The sequence below is a fragment of the Mytilus trossulus genome, chromosome 3 (assembly GCF_036588685.1).
Source record: "Mytilus trossulus isolate FHL-02 chromosome 3, PNRI_Mtr1.1.1.hap1, whole genome shotgun sequence".
NCBI classification, from domain to species: Eukaryota; Metazoa; Mollusca; class Bivalvia; order Mytilida; family Mytilidae; genus Mytilus; species Mytilus trossulus.
In genome coordinates this window covers 32,549,437-32,574,570 of record NC_086375.1, presented here as the reverse complement: position 1 = coordinate 32,574,570, position 25,134 = coordinate 32,549,437, and the positions used below count along the sequence as shown (strand labels likewise).

Genomic DNA, 25,134 nt, shown 5'->3' with positions numbered 1-25,134 from the left:
TATTGAGTGCATGTCAAGCGTTTCATCTTCTAGATGAAAAGTGTTTTTTACAGCTTATTTTGTTCTGTAATACTGAGTGGAATAAAACTTTATTCTTGCAAAGTACTAGTATTTTTTTTTAAACGAAAATACATTCTGCCCAATTTCACGGTTTGAAAAAAATCAAATTTATCAGACTTGAAAGTAGAAATCAGGTGGTATTGTCTGTTCCTATTTTCATGTAGTGAAAAATGACTGTTTGATTTAATTTACAAATCATTTGTTTGGACTTATAGATAACTGTTTTGTTTATATACATTAATCATTTCCAGAGTCCACAACACAGTCATCCTATAACTGTACAATAAGCAACCCTCCTTCAGGCGATTGTGACGTAGGAGGAGAACAGTATCTTATCGTGTTTATAGCAGCACAGATCGTACACGGAGTTGGTTTTACTCCAATGTTCACCCTCGGGACAGCTTATATAGACGAGAATGAAGAGCATTCCTTAGCAGCAGTATATATAGGTGAGTTAAAAATGAAACATGCAATTTCAAGAGTTTTTTAAGTAAGAAAAGGGACGAAACACGAGTTAATCAAACTTGAAATAATGTATAGTCTTCCTTCATTTCTTGCTTTAACCTAAAACGGAAGTTGCGAACTTATCGTTTAAGTGAGTAAAAGAAAATAGTTTCATTCGTTTTTTTTTAATCGAAGCGATTTAAACTGATATTTAATACAGGAAACTATTTCCTTCCAAGAAAGTTAAACATGTTTCTACAAATTTTGAGAAATCAAAAACATTTTTTGATTCAAGCGGTACTGATGAGTCTTTTGTAGACGAAACGCGCGTCTGGCGTTAATTTCAATCCTGTTTTTTTAAAATTTCAATCCTGGTTTCTTTGAATTCCATCGGTAAATATGATTCCAAGGACCATCTTTTTACCTTTATAAACGTAAAGTCGAACTTTTGAATGTGTCATATCTTATGGAATTTACATTTGAGTTCATATTCTTTGTTAAGACATATTTTACCTCCTATATAGGGCAACCTGAACACTTTTTTTACGTTCAGAATCTCGTACCTGTTTAAAGAAAATCACTCAGCTCATTACATAAACATGATTTAGCAGGAACTTTGAGACTTTTAACAATAGAACATGTCTTATTGTTATGCGAAATCCATACAACCATACTTAGAGTTGTTTTATTGGCACTCATACCACATCTGCTAATATCTATTTATACCTTTCAGCAAATCTAAGGGTAAATTTGCTTTTGTCAAGTTAAAATCATAAATTACTTTGTGGTTTAAGATCTTCTTTTTTCGCTCTCATTTCTGGCTTGACCTATGCATTTTCGATCTCATTTCAGGTTTGACCTATGCACTGACAGCCATTGGTGTAGCTGCAGGATTTTTCGTCGGTGGGGAATTGGGTCAGAATTATTTTGTGGATTTTGACAGGGTAGATCAAGACAGGTAATATATTATATTTCACATCGGAATTGTCAATTTGAAAGCACATTTGACGAACACTACCAAATAAAATAATTTGCTTAGTAGATTTCTTGAAGACTGAAAACTATGAGCAAAAAATACGGTTTACTGTCACAAGGTCTTTGATAAAGGCAAATAACCAGTATGTTGCAGATATTTTCATAGTTATTTTAAATTCATGATTAGACCCTAATCACCCAAGTTTACACACATATAACCTATGGTCTTTTATGTTAAGTTTGTGAGTAAGAGCCACGGCTTACACGTAAATAACCTCTAGAAAAAATGTGTTTAATCCTATATAACTTTTTGTCTGATATCTTTCGATGTCTTGGCACAAGCTAAACTCTAGTGATCGTGTTGTCGAAGCGTTCTAATTATGACTTAGAAGTCAAGGCCCTCCTTTGATACATTCCTTTATCGGAAGAACAGTGTATGAAAAAAAACCAAACATTTCGCATATTAAATGCAATTGAAACCTTTTTGCCATACCGTGCTGGCGTACACTTTTATTTGAATTTATGGAGTAAATTGGTATTATATATCCTGTATCAGTGTTAACTTTAAAGTCGCATCTGGTAATATGTTTTACAATCAGATATGGGCGATTTAGAGTTATCCATAACTTTGGGTTTCTCACTTGTCAATTGCTCATTGCGTCCACTTGATGTATTTTTTTTTTATCCCAATTGATACCAGAGATGGGGTAATTGTAATTGTAATCGTTCATCAGCTGTAATTGATTACAATTTTTCAAGTAATCATTGTAATCATTAATCAGCCAAAAATCTGATTACATGTAATTTTATTTAATCAATTACTTTTCAAAAAACCCTGTAATCCGGATTACTTTCTGATTACATTCTGATTACATTGAAAAAAAATCTTAAACTGTGTTTATGTTCAATAAAGGAAAATTTTTGTTATTCTTATAGAACATGTGAAAGATAGTTTAGTTTACTTTTTTTTGAGCATGTTGATAAATTTGTATACTTCAGTAAAAAATAAACTGTTACAGTATTGAAAAGTCATCAATAGCCTAAAAAGAGACATCTAATACAATTATTTGTTTCTAGCCTCAGTAAAAGATATTGTACATATATTTACAATTTAAAGATGTACATATATATTTGATAATAAATGTTATATTCAAGTAATACTTTTCTTAAATGTATATGGATAACAATATTTTCAAGTCTATACTAAAACAGAATTTGACTGACCAATTTATTCAAAATTGGTTCTCGCAAATTAATAAGTCATCTCGGGGGGAATTTTATGGACTTTTTAAACATGAATTTAAACTGGAACCATATTTACTTAGATTGATTGTAGCTGATAGATTATATATGTGTAAGCTAAGATGCTCAAATTTAAAATTTCCTATAGCGACAGGAAGATGGGCAAAGATCCCTAAACAAAATAGAATTTGTCATTTATGTAACTTTAATATTGGTAACGAATATCATTATATGTTTACTTGTACATATCCACAAATTGTGGACCTACGCAAAAAATTTATCCCACATTATTACAATACAAATCCATCAGAGATCAAAATGATTGGAATGCTGTCATATTGCAATGTAAAATTATATCGTAATATTTGTAGATTCTTAAAAAACATTATCAAATATCTATAATTATTCACTTTTGAATACATATGTAAAAACTTACATAATCATGACATTGTGTTAAATCCAAATGATAGAGACTGACTGTATATACACATGAATGTGTCACGAGAATCACGTGCATGATTGTTTATTGTGTGTTAGCTCCTGTTGTCATATATTATATATACATGCTTATCATAATTGTATTGTAATTACTGTATAGATATATCGTCTATTTATGTATGAATGTATATTGACCTCTTGTACACTGTTGTGTCTGAGGATAATAAAACTTTGAATCTTGAATCTCTTTTAACCCTTAATTATAATCTTTTGTTAATGTTGTGATTTTTGTCAACTTTGAATTGACAGGTAGGAAACCAATTAAGGTTTGTTATTATTGCAATTACCAACTAAGTATAGCTGTAGGACAATATGTATGGGAAAAGATAAATCAGACTTGTGATCATTTACTAATTAGCACAAAATTTAATAAAAGTTGGACAAATATCTTGTTTAAAATAAGCAAATTTTTGTATGTATTTAGACTGGACATGTAAAATGCAATGATTTTTAGCACTTGTATATTGTTTACTATTTGATTAAACTGGTAACTTTATTTCATCCATTTTTTAACTCCCATAAACCACCTCGAAACAAATATAAATTACAGTTTAGAATATGACAAACAGCAAACGCTCTTTAGAAAGCTATACTCAATTGAAGTCAAAATAATTCAGGGATTAATGATGATAAAGTTCAATGGGTCGACTTAACCAGTGACACAATGTTCATGTATGTATGAAGTGAACTTTTGAGGTTTATTAAGGTTTATGTACCCTTCTGTAGCCATTTTTGTACGAATTTTTCAAACCTCAATAGTATCAAAACTAAAGATAAAATAAATAATAGAGATAGGCCATTTAGTACATGTTCCTAGGGGAAACTTGATGCAAAGCATTAGTTTTTACTGTTTCATTGCATTTGATAGAAAAAGAGGACTTTGTGGCAAATAAATCAAAATTTTTATAGAAAATCCACAGCCTTTAATACAGAGATTTTTGTTATAAAATTTGAAACATAAATTACTCACTTGATTGTCTATGATGTGCTAGTGTTTATTTTTTACAAAAAGTTCTAAGTAACCGGTAAATTCCAAAACACCTCGTGCTGAGTCACTTAAGTCGAGCGCACCCTAAAAGGTGTACTTGATTTTGGCCATATTTATACTTGTCTTAACCAATAACTACATTTATAAACTTGTTTTAAAGAAATCAATGCTAGCACTGCATGCAATAATCCTATATCTATCAGCCATCAAATTGCCAAATATGAGAGTACAAGGATAAAGGCTGTGGATTTTCTATAAAATTCTTGATTTATTTGCCACAAAGTCCTCTTTTTCTAATAAATGCAATGGAACAGTCAAAAATAATGCTTTGCATCAAGTTTCCCCTTGGAATATGTACAAAATGGCCTACCTCTATTATTCATTATATCTGTAGTTTTGATACAATTGAAGTTTGAAAAGTTCGTACAAAAATGGCTACAGAAGGGTACATAAACCTTAAATAGATGAAGTTTGAAGTTACTATTTTATATTTATAGCAAACACAATACTTTCAGTTATATATTAAAGGTTTATTCATTCACATCATGTAAAATGTTTTTATTTTAAATCATTGTAATCAGATGTAATCATGATTACTTTGCCAATGTAATCATTAATTTAATCAGACACTTTCAGAAATGATGTAATCATTAATTTAATTAAATCGTACAAATGACAAAGTAATTGTAATTTAATCAATTACATTGAAAGTAATCGGACCCATCTCTGATTGATACGGTATTCCCGTGCTTGCATTTCCTATCATGATTTTCTTGATAGAGGGTTGCTGCTCACAAGGAAGCTATTAAACCAAGAGCTTCAAATGGTGAAGTTGAAATTCCTTCGTAAATTTTACGGACGCCATCACGAGTTGGTTGACCGTTATGGAATAAACGTTTCACACATGATTTCGGATATGTTCCTTACGTCATAACTACAATCCCCTTCCCTTTCAGTTATCTGACCTACCGAATTACCGGATTTGAAATCACATAAGCAACACGACGGGTGCCACATGTGGAGCAGGATCTGCTTACCCTTCCGGAGCACCTGAGATCACCCCTAGTTTTTGGTGGGGTTCGTGTTGTTTGTTCTTTGGATTTCAATGTTGTATCATGTGTACTTTCGTTTGTCTGTTTTCATTGCTAGCCAAGGCGTTGTCAGTTTGTTTTAGATTTATGAGTTTGACTGTCCCTTTGGTATCTTTCGTCCCTCTTTTACAGTAAATTTGTATGCTCAACCAAGGGACAATTTGCTTTTTGGTATGAGTGTACGTTCGTCAGTCCTAATTCAGGTTTTTGGTAAAGGTAGCTTTTTGTGATTGAGTGTCAAATTAGAGAGTTTACCCCACGATTTACTGAAGATAAAAAAATATGGTGCGAGTGGGGCATCTGTGTACTTTTGGCACATTCGTGTTTTTACATGTTTTATTTACCATTGCAGTATCAGCACTATGTGTTCATCCACGTTGTTTTTAATATGCATGGAATAATAGTTTCATGTATTTTTTAGTCTAGGTTTTGATGCTACAGACAGTAGGTGGATCGGAGCATGGTGGCTTGGATTTGTTATAGCCATATTAGGATTCATTGTTATAGCCATTCCAATTTTTGGATATCCGAAATATCTACCAGGTAAATAAGACGAATGCTATATTACTGTGAAGATCGTTATTTGGGGTGAATATTATATGAATGTTGTTTTTTAGATGAGCAACAAGTAGTGAATATATACTGATACTGATACATATAAAGCAATTTGATATCAATGGTTTAACTAATAAAGCTCAACTTGAATGATAACAATTACTTCTACATGGAAGTATTACCGGTATATTGATATTGCTTCCAGTTACAAATGCTTTATTCACATTCAGGAAGAGAACGAAATGCAAAAAAAATAATAATAGTGAGAGGTCCTAATTCTACCGTACGTTGCTGCGTATTTATACATTCCGCTATGGTAAACGGACCCCTCTTTGACCCATGCGTGTTCCACAATTATACATCGATCAACCCATTATATTTTGCAAAACGTAACATAACAAATGTACCAATTGTCAAGGAAATAATAAACGGAAAGTCTCTCATCAAATGGCAAAATCAAAAGCTGAAACAAATGGAAAACATTTGTCGTATCCCCGACTTCAGTCTTGGTTCAAAAAAGAGGGACGAAAGATACCAGAGGGACAGTCAAACTCATAAATTGACAACGTCATGGCAAAATATGAAAGACAAGCATTTTGTTTTGTATAAAAACTATGGATGAAACCTAGCCTGGTTTGATAGCTATTTAAAACTCTCATATGTAGGACAATCTTTTAGAATTCCGTTATAATGACAAAAATATTTTAGCCAAACAAAGACATAATAGATTAAAAATGTCAAAAATGGGGAACAGCAATCAACATTGTGTTATAATTTCAATAACTTTAACAACTAATTATTTCAACAAGACATTTGCGTATAGACAACTATATACAAATAATGAAAGTAATACTAAAAATGATCAGTTCACTGTCCCGGGTTCCAACATACAACATGTGAATCACAAACGTTCGCTGGCAATTACTAGTTGATGCCAAATAGTAATAACAATATTCATGCTAATCTTTGGACAAATTTAAACAGACAAGAGGCTCTCAAGAGCCTGAATCGCTCACCCTGATTTTTTGGCATTTATCTTTCGTTTAAGAGTTTAATGTCCAATTTCATCGTAGTTTGTGTTTTTGGTTTAATGTATATTAATAAGTGTTTGAAAATGCAGTTTTTGTAATACTTTCTTTAAAACCAAAAACTGCAAAAGTTTCCTTAAAATGACCAATTGATTGGCAGCAACCTAACGATGGGTTGTTAAATACATCTGAAAATTTCAGTGCTGATAGAATTCTACCTTATGAAAAACATTTATCCTACGCCAGATTTGCTCTAAATGCTTTGGTTTTCAAGATATAAGCCAAAAAACTGCATTTTACCCTATGTTCCATTTTAACCCAAGGTGGCTATGTTTTTTTTTTTAAAGAAACAGAAAATAAAACACAAACTTTATTCTAGATACCCTTAGGATCATTCAGCTTGAATTTGGTTGGAATTGGTTCAGTAGTTTTAGAGGAGAAGATGTTTGAAATAGATTTATACACCAGACGGACGACGACGGACGCCAAGTAAAGCTCTTTCTAGCTTAAACAAATCTTTACTACATTTTATATTTAATATGAAAAATGTGTTCTTCATTGTTTTGTCAAACATTTCGATATCAATTTGAAACCGGTTTTGATAATATTCACTATAAATGCATGCCAACTGTATACATTATAGGAAAAGAAAAATCCACAGAACTAGAACCAAAACAGGAGAAACCACCAACAGAAAACATGTTTAAACAGTTCTTTGTTTCATTTATAGACCTGGTATGTAACTGCATATTCATTTATGCAATATAAATCATAGATCGTCCCAATATTTTGAAACCTGATACATAAGAACCCTTAAGATGCGACAGTTGCCTTTGAAATTTGTTGAATCTACCCGTAGAATCGATTAGTTTTAATCGAAATGATAAAGAAAACTATAAAAAACACAACATAGAAAAATATGGCCAGAGCTACACGAACCCCACTTAAAACCGGGGTTGATCTCAGATGTTCTTAAACAGAAAGCACACTCCGTACCATGATGTGTTGATAACTGAAAAAAGACTTAAAATAGACTTACGCAGTTATAAAGTCAACTGCTAGTGCTTTTCTCTTCTCTCACGATTTAAGTGAGAATGACTACTTTGTTTATTTTGTATTTATTCAATCGTAGAAACATGGATTTTTTACTTATTTAATCAATTCATTTTATTTAATAAATGCCCAGTCGCAGAAATTTATGCAATCATGACCATAGCATGCTATTTATTCATAGTTGATGTGTTCCCCTCAGTTTTTTAGTTTGTAACACAGTTTTGTCAAACGTTTGAACAGCGATATAATACTGTTGCCTTTATTAATTAATATATGTATTAATCAGGCTCGGTAATAAGGCAACTCCCAAGTTGAAATACCACAACTTTGACACGTTATTTTAACTCAATTCGAAGTATGTCGGCTCTAAATCTTTAAAATGATACGTGATTTGGATCAGTATAAAATAAACTTGTCTTTTTCAGATAAAGAATCCCACCTTTATGATGCTAACATTTGCAGGAAGTACGAACACACTAATCATTTCTGGCGTTGGAGCATTTTCTTTTAAATTATTAATGGAACAGTATAACATGCAGTTTGATGATGTAGGTTTTTTAATTGGTAAGTGTGGATTTGTCAAAATAACGGATATATATAAAAAATAGTAAAATTACAACAACAAAAAAAAATGAATCACGAGGAAAATTCCAATCAAAAAGTCCGTAATGAAATGACAAACTCAAGACCTCAAACGAATGGACAACAACTGTCATATTTTTGCCTTGGTACAAACATTTTCTTATGTGAAACAATGGTGAATTGAACCTGGTTTTATAGCTAGCTATAAACTTAAGTTTAAAAAAAACCCGCATATTCCAAATCAGGGACAATATAGATGTTCTTCATTTGTCCCGTTGGTTGAACAAGTCGAATGTTTTACTTTTACCACAGGCCATCAATAGAAAACCAAAGTTGCTGTTTCTTGAACATATTGAATGATAAATTACAGAAAGCATAGTTTTTCGGGTTGTTTTGATCATTTCTCGTATTTTGCTATGGTATTGTCAGATAGTTTTCGACTTGTGAAGTTGATCTACCGTCTGGTATCGAAACGTTCGACACCTTATATTTAGCAAACGATTAATCAAGAAACTATAGTCTGTTATTTTTTTTTTAGAAAAAAAACACCTTTCGGCTTTGTGTCTAATATCAGCAAGTTATCCGTACATTTTATTCGCTGATGCTAAACTCTCTTTGTCGTGCTGTGACATATATGGTATTCTCTTCAGAACTGACAAAGGGCTAGCATTCAGTTGTTCAGCTGTATACATAAATAACCACGTTTGGTTAAATTAAATTTGAAACTTCAACATTATCCACAAAAATATGATATATGCTTGGGATATATAAGTACGCAGTCACAACCTATTCGATAAGAAGAGTTCAATTTAATTTTAAATGCCTTAACAATGTCTTGACTTAAACGGCCAACCACCAACTGTTCCAAAGGTAATCGTTTATGTAAACTTCCCCGAACACGGTTAAGATAACCTCAGAGAAAACCCTTAGACTGAATATAAAGATGCATGCTTTTATAAAACTGTTACCTTGTGAGCTTAAGCAGTTTACTAAGTAAAAAGCAAAGTTCATGCAATGTATGCATATCAAGTGAACATGTAATTGCCCTTATTAAAGTTTAAAGATGTTTACTGGACGTTGAACATCAATAAAATAAACCCTAATACTTTTAACCATTTTTCTCAGGAGGATTGATATTAGTCGGATCTGTTGGAATGTTTGGAGGTGGTTTATTAATCAAAATGTGTGGACTCGGTATCAAGGGAATGCTGAACATGTGTTTCATCGCGTCATTTATATCTGGGGTTCTTGGAATAGCTTTTATCGCAGGATGTCCAGAAGTAAAGCTTGCAGGGTTAGAGGTTCCATATCCGAATAAAATAAAGTAAGTATCAAAACACAACCAAAGAACATATAAATAGGGGCAACATTAGTATACTGCTGTTCGAAACTCATAAATCGATAGAGAAAAAAAAACCAATTCCAGGTTACAAACTAAAACTGAGGGAAACGCATCAAATGTAAGAAGAGAAAAAAGACACAACAGAAACACAACATTAAAATCTTACACACATAGAAACAAACTATGATATAACAATGGCCATTGTCCCTACTTGGTACAGGACATTTAAGGGGGGAAATGGTTGGTTGAACCTTGTTTTGTGGCATGCCAAACCTGCATTTATGGCAATTTTAAATATAACATAATACAATACAAATATATGGGAGATCATATAGGACAGAGAAAAACACGAAAAATAGCTAACAAAAGGTTCCAGGTTTAAAAATAAATACGCCAGACGACGTGCGTTTCGTCTACACAAGACTGACCAGTGACGCGCAGATGAAAAAAGTTATAACAATAACAATTTAACGTATTTTTGAAACGTACAACTGAAGCTTGGTATAATGCATAATAAAAACCTCTTTAAGTGTATAGGAAAATACAATATAATACAATTACCGGTACCAATTTTCCTGCACCAGATGCGCATTTCGACAATGCATGTCTCTTCAGTGATACTCGTGGCCAAAATATTTGAAATCCAAAGCTTATATTAAAGATGAAGAGCTATAATCCAAAAGGTCCAAAAAGTACAGCCAAATCCGTGAAAGGAACCAGAGCTTTGCATGAGGGAGATACATTCCTTAATTTATAATAATTTCTAATATATTGTAACAGCAAATTTTAATAACACAAACAAACCGTATTTTCATGCCACTACCGAAGTACTGGCTACTGGGATGGTGATACTCTCGGGGACTAATAGTCCAATATCAGAGGCATCGACCCAGTGGTAGTAATACAATTAACGGTACCAATTTTCCTGCACCAGATGCGCATTTCGACAATACATGTCTCTTCAGTGATGCTCGTGGCCAAAATATTTGAAATCCAAAGCTTATATTAAAGATGAAGAGCTATAATCCAAAAGGTCCAAAAAGTACAGCCAAATCAGTGAAAGGAATCAGAGCTTTGCATGAGGGAGATACATTCCTTAATTTATAATAATTTCTAATATATTGTAACAGCAAATTGTAATAACACAAACAAACCGTATTTTCATGCCACTGCCGAAGTACTGGCTACTGGGATGGTGATACCCTCGGGGACTAATAGTCCAATAGCAGAGGCATCGACCCAGTGGTAGTGATACAATTAACGGTTCCAATTTTCCTGCACCAGATGCGCATTTCGACAATACATGTCTCTTCAGTGATGCTCGAGGCCAAAATATTTGAAATCCAAAGCTTATATTAAAGATGAAGAGCTATAATAATCCAAAAGGTCCAAAAAGTACAGCCAAATCCGTGAAAGGAATCAGAGCTTTGCATGAGGGAGATACATTCCTTAATTTATAATAATTTCTAATATATTGTAACAGCAAATTTTAATAACACAAACAAACCGTATTTTCATGCCACTACCGAAGTACTGGCTACTGGGATGGTGATACCATTAAAATTAATTATATAACCTTATGTAACCTCAATGCGACTAAGTTGCTTGAAAATGGTCACCTTCAGTGTCCTCCGTTCGACAGTTAAACCCTGCTAAAGAAGGGATTACGTTTGACAGTGCAGGATGTACAACTACGTTGCCACGTCTTGATTACATTTTAAATTTTGAATCCGATGCCTTGTGTAGTGTCACGCTCTCTGTTCGTTCAAGACGGATACCATCACCAGTGTTAGTGTTTTGAACGTGTAGATAATAAAAGAGAGTAAGGGCTACACATAAAGGCAACAGTAGTATACCGATGTTCAAAACTCAAATCGATAGACAAAAACAAATCCACTCAAAGGCGTCTTCAATATTTGGTTCCTTTACTTGGAATCAATCATATACATAGAGACGTCAGCCAGTGACGACGTGGATGGCCAATTGTTACGTAAATTGACACTAAAACGTTAACCAAATGAAAGAGTATAAAATAGACTGAACTGAAATTATAACTAATTGACAACATTCTGGGGACCGCAAAATGCATTATTTGTTCATATGAGGTTTTAAAAAGGGTATTGAAAAACACTTCAACCAATAACAGTTCAAATTTCCAATGGCACCAGTTTTACAAGTTGTCTCGTTGTAATCAGTCCATTTGTTGTACGAAGTTTGACTGCTCTCACTACTCCATCATTTCCAATGATCACATCTTCTATAAATAGTTTCCACATTGTTCATAATAAGTACAACATAACCGATTTTCACATGTGTATCCGTTTTTCTTGTCGCATGGCATAACTCTCTAAGTCCGGGGAGATATTTAGTTGTACTAGTTTTTTAGCTTTTTGCGTTATCTTATTGTCTTCTGTGTTTATATAGTTCTCCGTCGATATTCTCCTACCTTGTAATAAATGTGACGGTGTCAACAGTTGTTGATCTCTGATATCTTGCGAAATGTGTCATTAATAACGCTTTCAATATCGTTAACAACTGTTTATAACATATCCGCATTTACTTGGGATCTTCCCATAACTATTTTCAATGTTGTCTTTTATTGTTCTGACCAGTCTCGCCCCCATCAATCAAGTTTTGAACGTGTAGATAATTAAGGCGAGTAATGGCTATATACTCAAAGGCGTTTTCAATGTTTCGTATGCTAAACACTTGGAATAAATCATATACACGTCGACGTCGGAAAGTGACGACGTTGCGGGCCTATTGTTGAGTAAAATGGTGGTACTTTTTTTTAACTTGTAAATAATGCATTCTAAACCATGTTAAAATTATAGGAAAATATAACCTTGTTGAACCAAAATGCGACAAGAGTATAGAAATATTGTCACCCTAAATTTCTTTCGATCGACAGTCAAACCCTTGCTAAAGATGATTTGAATCAGAGGTTTCGTGTAGAGTGTCGCACTCACTGCTTATAATTGAACAATTATACCATCTGTGTGTGGTCTTTAGATGCCCCTTTGCTATGTTTACTTTACTGTTAACCAGAGACAGGTAAAACCAGCTCTTCACCAAACTTGGTAAAACCTACCTATTGTATTGTTGGTTACTTATCGTATAGGACAAGTTTTAGTTAACAGTTAATACAACATGTAGATTCTGCAATGCAAGTCGATTGAGATGCAGGTGGTAGGAAATAAACATAACTTTCCGACCCCCTCAAAAAGTAATTGCAATGATCCTTTAAACCTACAGAGAGCATGAAAATCATCCTATACGAGCCATCGGACTAATTACTACCCTACTTAGCTACATATTTATCCACTGAGCATCACCGAAAGAACGCCACAGACGGTTTCAGTACAATGGAAAACTATTTTTTATACCCAAGTCAACCTTGAGGTTGATCAGTATGTACTAATTAACACTTGTAAAATCAATTGAGATATTGTTATATTTCAGTACATTAGCTGGATATAATGACGTTTGTCAAGGATCTTGTCAGTGCCAGTATGAAGGTCTGTCATTAGTCTGTGGAAAAGATAATATTGTATATCATTCACCATGTCATGCAGGATGCGCAACTCAATCAGGAAAGGTAAACCACACATTAAGCTTAATAATAATCTTACGAAATGTTTTCGTCGTGAGAACTTTGCAGATTTAAATGAAAAAAATACAAAAACAGGTAAAATCTAAAAAAAAATACTGGACTGAGGAGAATTCAAAATGGAGAGTCCCTCATTAAATGGCAAAATTAAAACCTCACACACGTCAAACGAATGGATAACAACTGTCAGATTCATAATTTGGTACAGGCATTTTTTTCTTATGTCGAAAATGGTGGATTGAACCTGGTTTTATAGCTAGTTAAAACTCTCACTTGGATCTTGTACAAAAGTCGCACCAAAGTCCATTATATTCACAACGATGCGTGAACATAACCAACGGACATAATAGGTAAAAATGTCAAAAATACATTAGTCAACACTGTACTATAATCCTAATCTAAAAAAAATCCCATACAAACATGTAACAAAGAAGCACAAAATGGCATACAAACTAAGCATTCAAGTAAAAATTAAAGACAAGAATACACACATTTACCATTTAACAATAACATAATCATAAAATGTATAAGTATAGAGCCACGTCATATATGAAATGAAGACACATAAAAAGGCATATAGACAAAGCAATTGAAGTGTCTTCAGACTAATTCTAATTACAAATTTGGTGAGTGTTCAACTTTGTATTTGTTTGGCTTTTTTAACTATTTTGATCTGAGCGTCACTGATGAGTCTTATGTAGACGAAACGCGCGTCTGGCGTATAAAATTATAATCCTGGTATTTTTGATAACTATTCAACGCATTCAAGCCATCGAACTGGAATAAAAGGAAACAAAAGATAGTTAAGTCCGCCTCAAATCTTGATTTTCATCCATAAATTGACCGGCCGGTTGCTTCATCTTCCAAATTTACACTTTTCATTTTTATGTATCAATACTCGAGCAGCGCCTGAAGATGGAGTATATATATATATATTTCCCAGTTGAGTTTTAATAAACATAACAATCAACTTGGGTTATCTCGCTTGGAAATGTCCAATATTCTTGAACATGATGCTTGTTCATCATTCAATGATATTTAATTTAAGTTTATGTGACTTTTTGACAGATGACGTATCATAACTGCAGTTGTGTAGCCGCTAGTTTAAATATTCCAACAGATCACGCTAACGCTATGGTGAGCGCCGGACGATGTGAAGATGGATGTGACAAGTTATACATAGTAGCGCCATTAATGTTTATATCTATGATATGTGTACTTACCACTGTGACTCCTAATTCCATGGCTCTGATGCGGTAACTATATTAGCTTTTTGCATTCCAGCTGGAAAATATTTTAAGATAATAACAGTTTTCAAATATTTCAGTCAATAGCTTAACACTTTGACATAAATGCATAGACAAACAAAATTAGAGAAAACAAACAAATAATGTTTTAGTCTATAATTCCGACTTTGAACCTGCGAAAATGCCCATTTAACATTAGTTAGGTCCTAAAAAGAGGATTTGTATACTAGTATCCTTTTAAAGAATACCCTTCCATTTGTTAGCCTATCTGTAATTATAGTAATTTATTTTATTTCTTTAAGATACAAGGAGAGCTTGTTATGTAAGGAAAGATGTATATTTTCTATTTTTCTAAGTATCACTTGTAATGTTAGAAGATATTATTCTAATTTGATAAAAGTTGTTGTGTATAAATTCAATATTAGTATATTTAGAAGGGGGAGGCCCCTAGATAAAACACATAAATGTATATTTACACAAAAAAAAAAACCCAACTCACCCGCCGGTACATCTTACTGCAGACATTTACTAAAGTAAAAAGATAAAACTCTTATTAACCTAATCGTTGCTGTTGTTGTCATGTTAGTCGAAAGTATTGCAACATTTGTGCACATCATAGTTTGAATATTTTATATTTAGGGTGGTCAAAGATGAACAACGACCATTTGCTTTAGGAGTACAGTGGGTGTTTATTCGTTTGTTAGGTAAGATAACCTTAGCCGTATTCGGTACAACTTTTTGGTATATGGGTCCTCATTACTCTTCAACTTTGTTCTTGTTCGGCTTTATTATAAATATTTTGATATGAACGTCACTGATGAGTCTTATGTTGACGAAACGCGAGTCTGGCGTACTAAATCATAATCCTGGTACCTATTGTAAAGTTTTTATTGAATAACAAATGCTTTAATTTGGATTTATTTGGATATTATGTCACAACCACCTAAAAAGAAGTCAAAACATGTTTATAGTATGAACACGTCTGGGTGAAAGTAAATTTATGCATATAAAGGACAATCAGATACTCTACATTAAAGAATGTCTTAAAACAAGGTCCAATTACTACAATGGATTACCAGAAACGTCAAACTGCCACTCCAAATAAAGCAAATATTGGAAAGTAGTGGAAATTGGTCTTAATTAAATTGCATAAATTAATAAAACAAATATAATATTTCGTACTAATTTTTATAAGTTGATCGCAATAGTATCTTAAGTATCATTATATTTCATTGTATACACATTAATATTGTTAATAACCAAATTATTAAATTTATGTTACAATAATAACTTGAATCCTCATATCATTTCAGGGTCGATACCAGGGCCTTTTCTAGTAGGATGGGCTATTGACAATGCATGCTTAATATTTCTAGAAGGATCATGCGGTAACCAAGGAAACTGTTTGTTATACAGTCACGATTCGATGGCGTTAGGTGTTATGGTGTGGTGGCTTGTTGTTTGTCTACTTTCGGCACTGTTTTACTTGCTAGCTATATTCTTTCAGTGTTGTAGAGGAGAAAAAGGCTCTTTTGATTTGACTAAAAAGTAATGAACATCTGGTTAATGTATTTTAGTGATGACATTTTTTATTCGGGCATTATCATTCACGCTAATTTTTTATACAAACGTACACGAATTAGTGTGGAGTAAATTTTGTTATATTTTTATTGTTGACTAGTAGACCACTTTCGAGTTTGTCCGTCACCGAAAAAAACTCGTCAACTATGCGCGCCTTTGAAACGTCATTTACCAGATCGAGGGGATTGCCCGTATCCCTGCACTGTAAAGTTCATCAAGCATCGTATAGCGATCGTCATTTTACAGGATAAACTAGAAATAATATTTGTTCTGTAGGTACTTTATCACGATTCCCTAATTACAGCAGTGATGAGAGACAATTATAAGTATTTGATTTGCCGAATAATTCGTGCATATGGTTTTATAGTTTTCCAACCACTCGCTCAACATTGGAACGGAAGTGACGACGCCCCCCCCCTAAACGGATGAATGCTGGTCACTTAAACCAAAGTTTTTGACGGAAATGCACCGAACTCGAGAGTTGTTTATTGAATTGTTAATTTGTTTTTTTAATTTTGATATAGATCCCGAATTGTATTTTATTGTATTCCATTATGTTTTATTCATTATTTTTCATTCAAACTCTATTTGATGAAGGTAAATCATATTAATCATTTTCTTTTTTGACATATAATTTAATACAGAAAACTGATGTGTTCTTACCAAAGATAATAATTAAACTTTGACACCAATAAATAAATAAATAAATATATTATCATAAAATGTTTGAAACCACTTCATTATAGACAGGTTGGTATAGTTTCTTTTTTTATGGATTCAATACTGATATTCAGACTGATCTGATACCGTACTGATTCAGTGTTTACTCTCAGAGCTAACCTAGTCTTTATCGATATCTAGCACTTTCAGTTGTAGTTTGTGTATGACTTTTTAAAAGATATAAGTTTAACAGTTTATTCCATAATAATTCAGATCAATTCAATTCAAAGTTGTATTATCATATGCATCGGCTTATAATGATTTATGACTTATGAACTTTACCATGGACGTACATATTTTAACAACACTTTGGTTAATTTCTCACTTTTTTATAAATTTATATTCTATGTATTGGATTAATTTTTCTAAATCTGGTTTATTATATATTTTTTTTTAGTGGGATCTTGAATTAGAACCATACCAAGATTTCAAGATTTATTGATAACGCTCAGACACATAAATGTGTAACATGAGGTCAAAGTATAATACATAAACAATTGAATGACGAAATGAGCATGCAGTACTATCTAAACACATAGAAATACAATAATAATGGTAAATATTTTAGAATAAACAAGCAATTTTCTTAATAAAAAATGACAATCGTTTGTAGACCTCTATATTACATATGGACAATAATCCTTCCATTTTAATATATTGAGGACTAATAGTATAATATTTAGGTAAGTATTTGTTTCTATAATTAACAATAGAATCATGTTGACATACAAATAAAACATGAAATTCATCACCAATAAATTTATGACATAAAGTACACATTCTCTCTGGTCTAGGTATATTTTGCCAACGGCCTGTCTCAATTGGAATACGTAAGTTCGATGTCGTTATCCACCCTCTATTCTGTTCAGATAGTCTGATCAGATATTTTTTTAGTCCAAAGTCCTTTTTAAATGACCCATAAAATTGTCCCCGGGATGAATTTTCTATATCGCCAAACCATGAGGTAATAAACTGATCACTCAATATACGATCGAGATAAGTTTTATCTCAAAAGCCAATTTGGTTCATGAAAATATATCCTAGACCAGTGTTGTTAAGTATTGATTCGACAGAATCAATCCATTTGAAAACATAATGGCCATGATTCTTCAATGATAACATCAGCCTGTACAAAGAACTACTGAGTTTACTGCTATTGTTTACAACTTTCCACCAATACGAAATCATTCTACATTTAACTCGAATTTGCAGAGGGAATCTTCCCAATTCTCCAAACACCATAAAATTGGGTGTAGTATTTCTAACTTTTATAATTCTTTTGCAAAATTTCAAATGCATCTGTTCAATAATTTTCAAATTCTCAAAACCCCAAACTTCAGAACCATATAAAAGAATGGGTTCTATCGTGGAATCAAATAATTTCAGTTGTAAATCTATAGGAATGTTTTCGTTTTTAACAATTCTATGTATAAAATGCATCGATTTATGTGCTTGATCAATTAGTTTCTTTTTGGTATCTAAAAAAGTACCGTTATATTTAAAGATAACACCTAAATAAGAAAATTTTTCGACAATCTCAAGTTCTTTGTCTTGTAATAAAAATTTAAATTTCTTCTTACTTTTTCTCTTTCTAAAAATCATCACCTTTGTTTTATTTAAATTGACTTCTAATTTCCATTTTTCACAGTATGATTGAAAAATATTTAATGATCTCTGCATACCTTCTTCTGTTTCAGATACAATTACAGTATCATCGGCATATAATATAACAAATAATTCAAAAAATATGTGCAATTCACTTTGTAACTTCTCTTTAACAGTTTCTAGTGGAATCCCATCTAGATTCTTAAAGTATTCTTCTAAGTCATTAAGAAAAATTGAAAACAAAAACGGCGATAAATTCTCCCCCCGTCTTACACCTGCTAAACAGGGAAAAAAATCTGACCGACATCCATTACATTTTACACATGATTTGATTCCTTGGTACATATTAAAAATAACTTTAAAGCACTTCCCTTTAATATTACTCAATTGAAGTTTTTCCCATAAACCAGATCTTGATACAGTATCGAATGCTTTCCGAAAGTCTACAAAAGTACAAAAAAGTTTTTTTCCAAATGAGAAATACAGCTCTATGAGTGCATGAAGCACAACAATATTGTCTACAGTTGAATACCCCTTTCTAAAGCCAGCCTGATTTCCATGTATAAGTGAAATTTCATTTGCAAAAAAATTCAATCGAGTATTGATAATGGAAGTAAATAATTTCCCTATACAGCTAATTAATGTTATAGCTCTATAGTTATCTGGATCCTTTGGACTACCCTTATTTTTAAAAACTGGTATAATTATTCCTGCTGTCCAAGTTTCAGGAATTATACCTGTATCCAATATCACATTAAATAGTTGAGTGTAAATACAAATAAAAAATGGTGGCGAGTTTTTCAAAAACTCATTCAGTATCTTGTCAGTACCAGATGCTTTACCATGTTTCAAGTTCTTAACGGCATCCACAACCTCTTGTTCTGTAATGACTCCATTTAAAATTTCATTATAAATGGGGTCACTACACAACGCATTGATGTCGATGCCGTCAAGATCTTCTTCGTCATTTGCATTCATGTTTTTAAAATATTCATGAAATGCATCAATACTGATAGAGGGGTTGTCTTTTTTGTAGCCAGAATATTTTTTAAGTGTCTTCCAAAATCCCTTAGAGTCATTTTTTGAGAGTGCCCTCAGTTCATCCGAACATTTTTCTTTATACTGCTGATAGTTAATGTTAAGTGTCTTGCGGTATTCCTTGGCCTTGCTATTCATTGCCAGTTAATTACCACCTGATTTCGCTCTGTTATATAAGTTTCTAGCCTTGTGGAACTCATTACGTTTGTCTTGGCAATTTTTATCAAACCATGGTTTATTTTTGCGGGATAAACCGGTCTTTTTTTAGTCTTGCCTAGAACTCCTTCTGCTGTATCTAACAGTACATTGCCAAGGTCATCAACTAGACCGTTTATTTTTTCAGGTGTTAAATTATTTGTGTCAATACTACTCAAAACGTGATCAATGTGTTGTAAATTACCTGAGACACTGTCACTGGATAACGCTTGAAAATATTCGTCTGCTTTTCTACAGTCCCATTTAATGTGAGTGTCTGTGTTACCTGTATTTTTTTCTGTGTTTACCTTGTCAGTGTTGTTACTATCAGTATTGAATGACAATGTAAAAAATATACTGTCATGGACATCTGAAAACATGGGATTAAACTCATCTACTCTAAATTCAGAGATATAATCAAACATGTGAGGAGATACAATTAAATAATCTACTACGCTAGAGTCTTTACATGTAGTATGACCTATAAATTTGTCTGAGAAAATACGACCATTGCATATAAAAATTCCACATCTTTTACATAGTTCTAAAAGAAGAGTACCATATTTGTTCACTCTACCTTGATCATAACTGTATCTTTGTAGAGGAATATTTTTACTTTCTAACAAAAGATAAGAAAAAATATCTTTATTTATAACATCGTCTTCTACCTGTAAAATTTCTAGTAAACTTTCATCAGGTATAACATGATCACTATCAATAGAGGTTCTAGAATTAAAATCACCAATCAGTGCTACTTCTTTTGAAGTATTTGAAAATCGAATAAGTTCATCTTCAATCTCTGAAAAAGATTCATCAGATGAATATTTGGAGAATTCTGGAGGTATATAAACACACCCAAGTAAGATATCTTTACCCGTATCAAAATTTCCATGTAAAATTTCTACCCACTGAACGAACTCAGATTCTGAGTTAATAAATTTAAGAATATGTGACAGTTTCTTTTTATAAATGATAATAATACCTCCTGATTTCTTTTTGAATTTTTGTCTATTCTTAGTAAATAGAGTATAATCTTTTGGTAATTTAATTTCGTCATAATCATCAGTTTTTGTTTCTACAAACACCAGAATATCATGTTTTTTAATAAAATTATCAAAGTCAGGGTTCAACAATTTTGATTTTAAACCACAAACATTAAGGTAAGCGATATTGAGTTTATTCACATTGTTATTTAACGATCTACGACTGTCTGATGCGTTATCCTAACGGTGTCCCGTCTGATTACTGTGTATTGGGTTGAGAGGCTCTTCACGGGCTGGTTCAAACGGTTGACCGTCTACAAAAATCTGATCATAAACTAATGATGCCCGGATATTACGCCTATGGAGTTCCTTTAGCTTTGGTAACAGTTTTTGACGACGGTTGCTAATCTCAGTGGGATATTGCTGGTTAACTGTAAATTTTGGTTTTAGTTTAAGTTTCTGCGGAACGACTTTTTTCACTCTTTCATGGTCTTTATAGTGAGTAAATCGAGCAATAATATTACGCGGTTTTCCGTCCCGTCGTGGTCGTAATCTATGGACGTTTTGGAAATCTATTTCATCCGCTTCAGGAATATCAAGTTCTGTTTTAATAAAGTTTTTGAGTACAGTTTCAGTATTTTCCTCCTCATCAGTTTGTACTATACCGCCGAATATAAGGTTGTATTTCATCGAGTGACTTTGTAGTTTTAAATACTCCTCTTTCAGTTGATTTTTTTCTGTATCAATGTCTCGGGTGTAATTTGGTACCAAATTCATTCTGTCGGCAATTTCAAAATGGTGCTTTTCTTCATTTTCCAAAATTTGTGCATGTTCATTTTGAGTTTTCTTTACAGAGTCGATTTCTTGGTGTAAGTTTGAAATTTTCGTATCAATGTTGTTGAATCTTTCATCAAGTTTTTTGTCCAGTTTAAAGAGTTTATCACCCACTTCAAAGTCTATTCGTTCTAATCTTTGGTTCATTATGTTAATTGTTGAGAACAACATTTCCATGGTTATATTTGAACGAGCCCCATCAGTTTGTGATAATGGGAATGAAGGTAATGGTGGAGGTTGATAGCCGGGGTAAGAAGTTGGACCAGCATTAGGAGAAAAACGAGATGACTGTTGGATCTGTGGGTTCGGGCATTCAAAGGTCTGGTTCATATGATTCGTAGGATTGTGATAATTTTGTTGAAATGTTCCCGATATTGGCGTTGTGTGAGAGTTCATTGGTGTACTAGTATATAACGTGTCGTGAGCTTGACTCAGTACATTAGATAAACTTTGTTGTTGTTGATGACAGGGTGACGCCATATTGATTTGTGTTTTGTTTGGTGGGGTCAAACCTGTCTTGTTGTTATTACTGTTCCTCCTTTTCCCCATTTAGATCTCGTAATGTCACAAATGTCACAAATGTTCATATCTGGTTCAAATCACAAAAAAATTAGTTGGAATATAACCAAAACACATCCTTATTGATCAATATGAGTAGACCTTCACTCATACCGTCATGCTCAATCCGCCATCTTTTTTGTAATCATACCCACAGCTTTACTTGTCTTGCTCAGTGTAACCTAATTAGTTATCAAAAGTACCAGGATTATAATTTTATACGCCAGACGCACGTTTCGTCTACATAAGACTCATCAGTGACGCTCAGATCAAAATAGTTAAAAAGCCAAATAAATAAAGTTGAAGAGCATTGAGGATCCAAAATTCCAAAAAGTTGTGCCAAATACGGCTACGGTTATCTACTCCTGGTGTAAGAAAAACCTTAGTTTTTCGAAAAATTCAAAGTTTTGTAAACAGAAAATTTATAAAAAGGACCATATAATTGATATTCATGTCAAAACCGAAGTGCTGACTACTGGGCTGGTGATACCCTCGGGGACGAAACGTCCACCAGCAGTGGCATCGACCCAGTGGTGTAAATAGTTATCAAAAGTACCAGGATTATAATTTTATACGCCAGACGCGCGTTTCGTCTACATAAGACTCATCAGTGACGCTCAGATCAAAATAGTTAAAAAGCCAAATAAATAAAGTTGAAGAGCATTGAGGATCCAAAATTCCAAAAAGTTGTGCCAAATACGGCTACGGTTATCTACTCCTGGTGTAAGAAAAACCTTAGTTTTTCGAAAAATTCAAAGTTTTGTAAACAGAAAATTTATAAAAAGGACCATATAATTGATATTCATGTCAACACCGAAGTGCTGACTACTGGGCTGGTGATACCCTCGGGGACGAAACGTCCACCAGCAGTGGCATCGACCCAGTGGTGTAAATAGTTATCAAAAGTACCAGGATTATAATTTTATACGCCAGACGCGCGTTTCGTCTACATAAGACTCATCAGTGACGCTCAGATCAAAATAGTTAAAAAGCCAAATAAATACAAAGTTGAAGAGCATTGAGGATCCAAAATTCCAAAAAGTTGTGCCAAATACGGCTACGGTTATCTACTCCTGGGGTAGGAAAAACCTTAGTTTTTCGAAAAATTCAAAGTTTTGTAAACAGAAAATTTATAAAAAGGACCATATAATTGATATTCATGTCAACACCGAAGTGCTGACTACTGGGCTGGTGATACCCTCGGGGATGAAACGTCCACCAGCAGTGGCATCGACCCAGTGGTGTAAATAGTTATCAACAGTACCAGGATTATAATTTTATACGCCAGACGCGCGTTTCGTCTACATAAGACTCATCAGTGACGCTCAGATCAAAATAGTTAAAAAGCCAAATAAATACAAAGTTGAAAAGCATTGAGGATCCAAAATTCCAAAAAGTTGTGCCAAATACGGCTACGGTTATCTACTCCTGGTGTAAGAAAAACCTTAGTTTTTCGAAAAATTCAAAGTTTTGTAAACAGAAAATTTATAAAAAGGACCATATAATTGATATTCATGTCAACACCGAAGTGCTGACTACTGGGCTGGTGATACCCTCGGGGACGAAACGTCCACCAGCAGTGGCATCGACCCAGTGGTGTAAATAGTTATCAAAAGTACCAGGATTATAATTTTTTACGCCAGACGCGCGTTTCGTCTACATAAGACCAATCAGTGACGCTCAGATCAAAATAGTTAAAAAGCCAAATAAATACAAAGTTGAAAAGCATTGAGGATCCAAAATTCCAAAAAGTTGTGCCAAATACGGCTACGGTTATCTACTCCTGGTGTAAGAAAAACCTTAGTTTTTCGAAAAATTCAAAGTTTTGTAAACAGAAAATTTATAAAAAGGACCATATAATTGATATTCATGTCAACACCGAAGTGCTGACTACTGGGCTGGTGATACCCTTGGGGACGAAACGTCCACCAGCAGTGGCATCGACCCAGTGGTGTAAATAGTTATCAAAAGTACCAGGATTATAATTTTATACGCCAGACGCGCGTTTCGTCTACATAAGACTCATCAGTGACGCTAAGACACCAATTAATAAATAAATATATGGTCATAAAATGTTTGAAACCACTTCATTATTTGTTTTCTGATGGATTATCTTAAGTATATACTATATTTTATTCATGCCCCTTAGAAAAAAATATGTAATTATAAATCATTGGATGTATTTCTTTGATAAATATATTCATGATGTACATTTTAAAACATGTAAATGATAAATGTTTAGATGATTTATTCTAAGTATTCAATCATCTAAAGAAAGCATGCACGAAAATACCCAAAGGATAACTTTAAATCATCTGTAATCATTAATTGTCAATTTCAATGTTGTAAATTATTCCAGTAAATGATTTTAAACGCTGATTTATGCAAGCATTATGTAACATCTTGATTATCCCCAAAATAATGTAACAGTTTCTAAATTTGCTTGTTTAAAGATCTGCAAGAAAAGATTTGTGTTGATTTTATGCGGAAATAAATTTTATACTATAATATATATAATTGAATAGTTGAGCACCAGTTGTAGCTGTTTGTTTATATATCAAATTAAATTCAGGCAAATGAATGCATTTAGAATCTAAGTATGTTTGTTTATTTTCTCGAGTTTATATTTTATAATGACTTTTTAAAATTATTCGTCAGCATCGCATTTTTTTTATATACTTGCATATGCATATATTTGTAAATATTGTCTTTCTGTGTATGTCTTGATAATATAAATATCAAATATTTGAATTTTATACCAATAAATGACATCAATATATCTTGAAATCGTTATTGTATTTTAGAACTGTGATTTCAAAGTTTTAAACTTCAAACAACAATATGTGAGAAAATATTACCAGACATGAGGGGTAAAATTGTAACAAATTGGAGTATAACAGTCAGC

The 25,134-nt window shown here is 32.9% G+C and overlaps 1 protein-coding gene across 1 annotated transcript in view; it reads left to right on the top strand.

Annotated features, from left to right (window-relative positions):
• Window positions 1-17,432, top strand: part of LOC134711270 (solute carrier organic anion transporter family member 4A1-like) — a 45,102-nt gene extending 27,670 nt beyond the window's left edge. Inside the window, exons 5-14 of the mRNA XM_063571794.1 lie at window positions 312-509; window positions 1,357-1,462; window positions 5,720-5,841; window positions 7,525-7,616; window positions 8,360-8,498; window positions 9,642-9,840; window positions 13,321-13,456; window positions 14,537-14,724; window positions 15,355-15,419; window positions 16,029-17,432. Of these exons, the coding sequence (XP_063427864.1) occupies window positions 312-509; window positions 1,357-1,462; window positions 5,720-5,841; window positions 7,525-7,616; window positions 8,360-8,498; window positions 9,642-9,840; window positions 13,321-13,456; window positions 14,537-14,724; window positions 15,355-15,419; window positions 16,029-16,267 (1,484 nt within the window). The 3' untranslated portion in view covers window positions 16,268-17,432. The remainder of the gene's footprint in view (window positions 1-311; window positions 510-1,356; window positions 1,463-5,719; window positions 5,842-7,524; window positions 7,617-8,359; window positions 8,499-9,641; window positions 9,841-13,320; window positions 13,457-14,536; window positions 14,725-15,354; window positions 15,420-16,028) is intronic.
• Window positions 17,433-25,134: the final 7,702 nt, after the last annotated feature.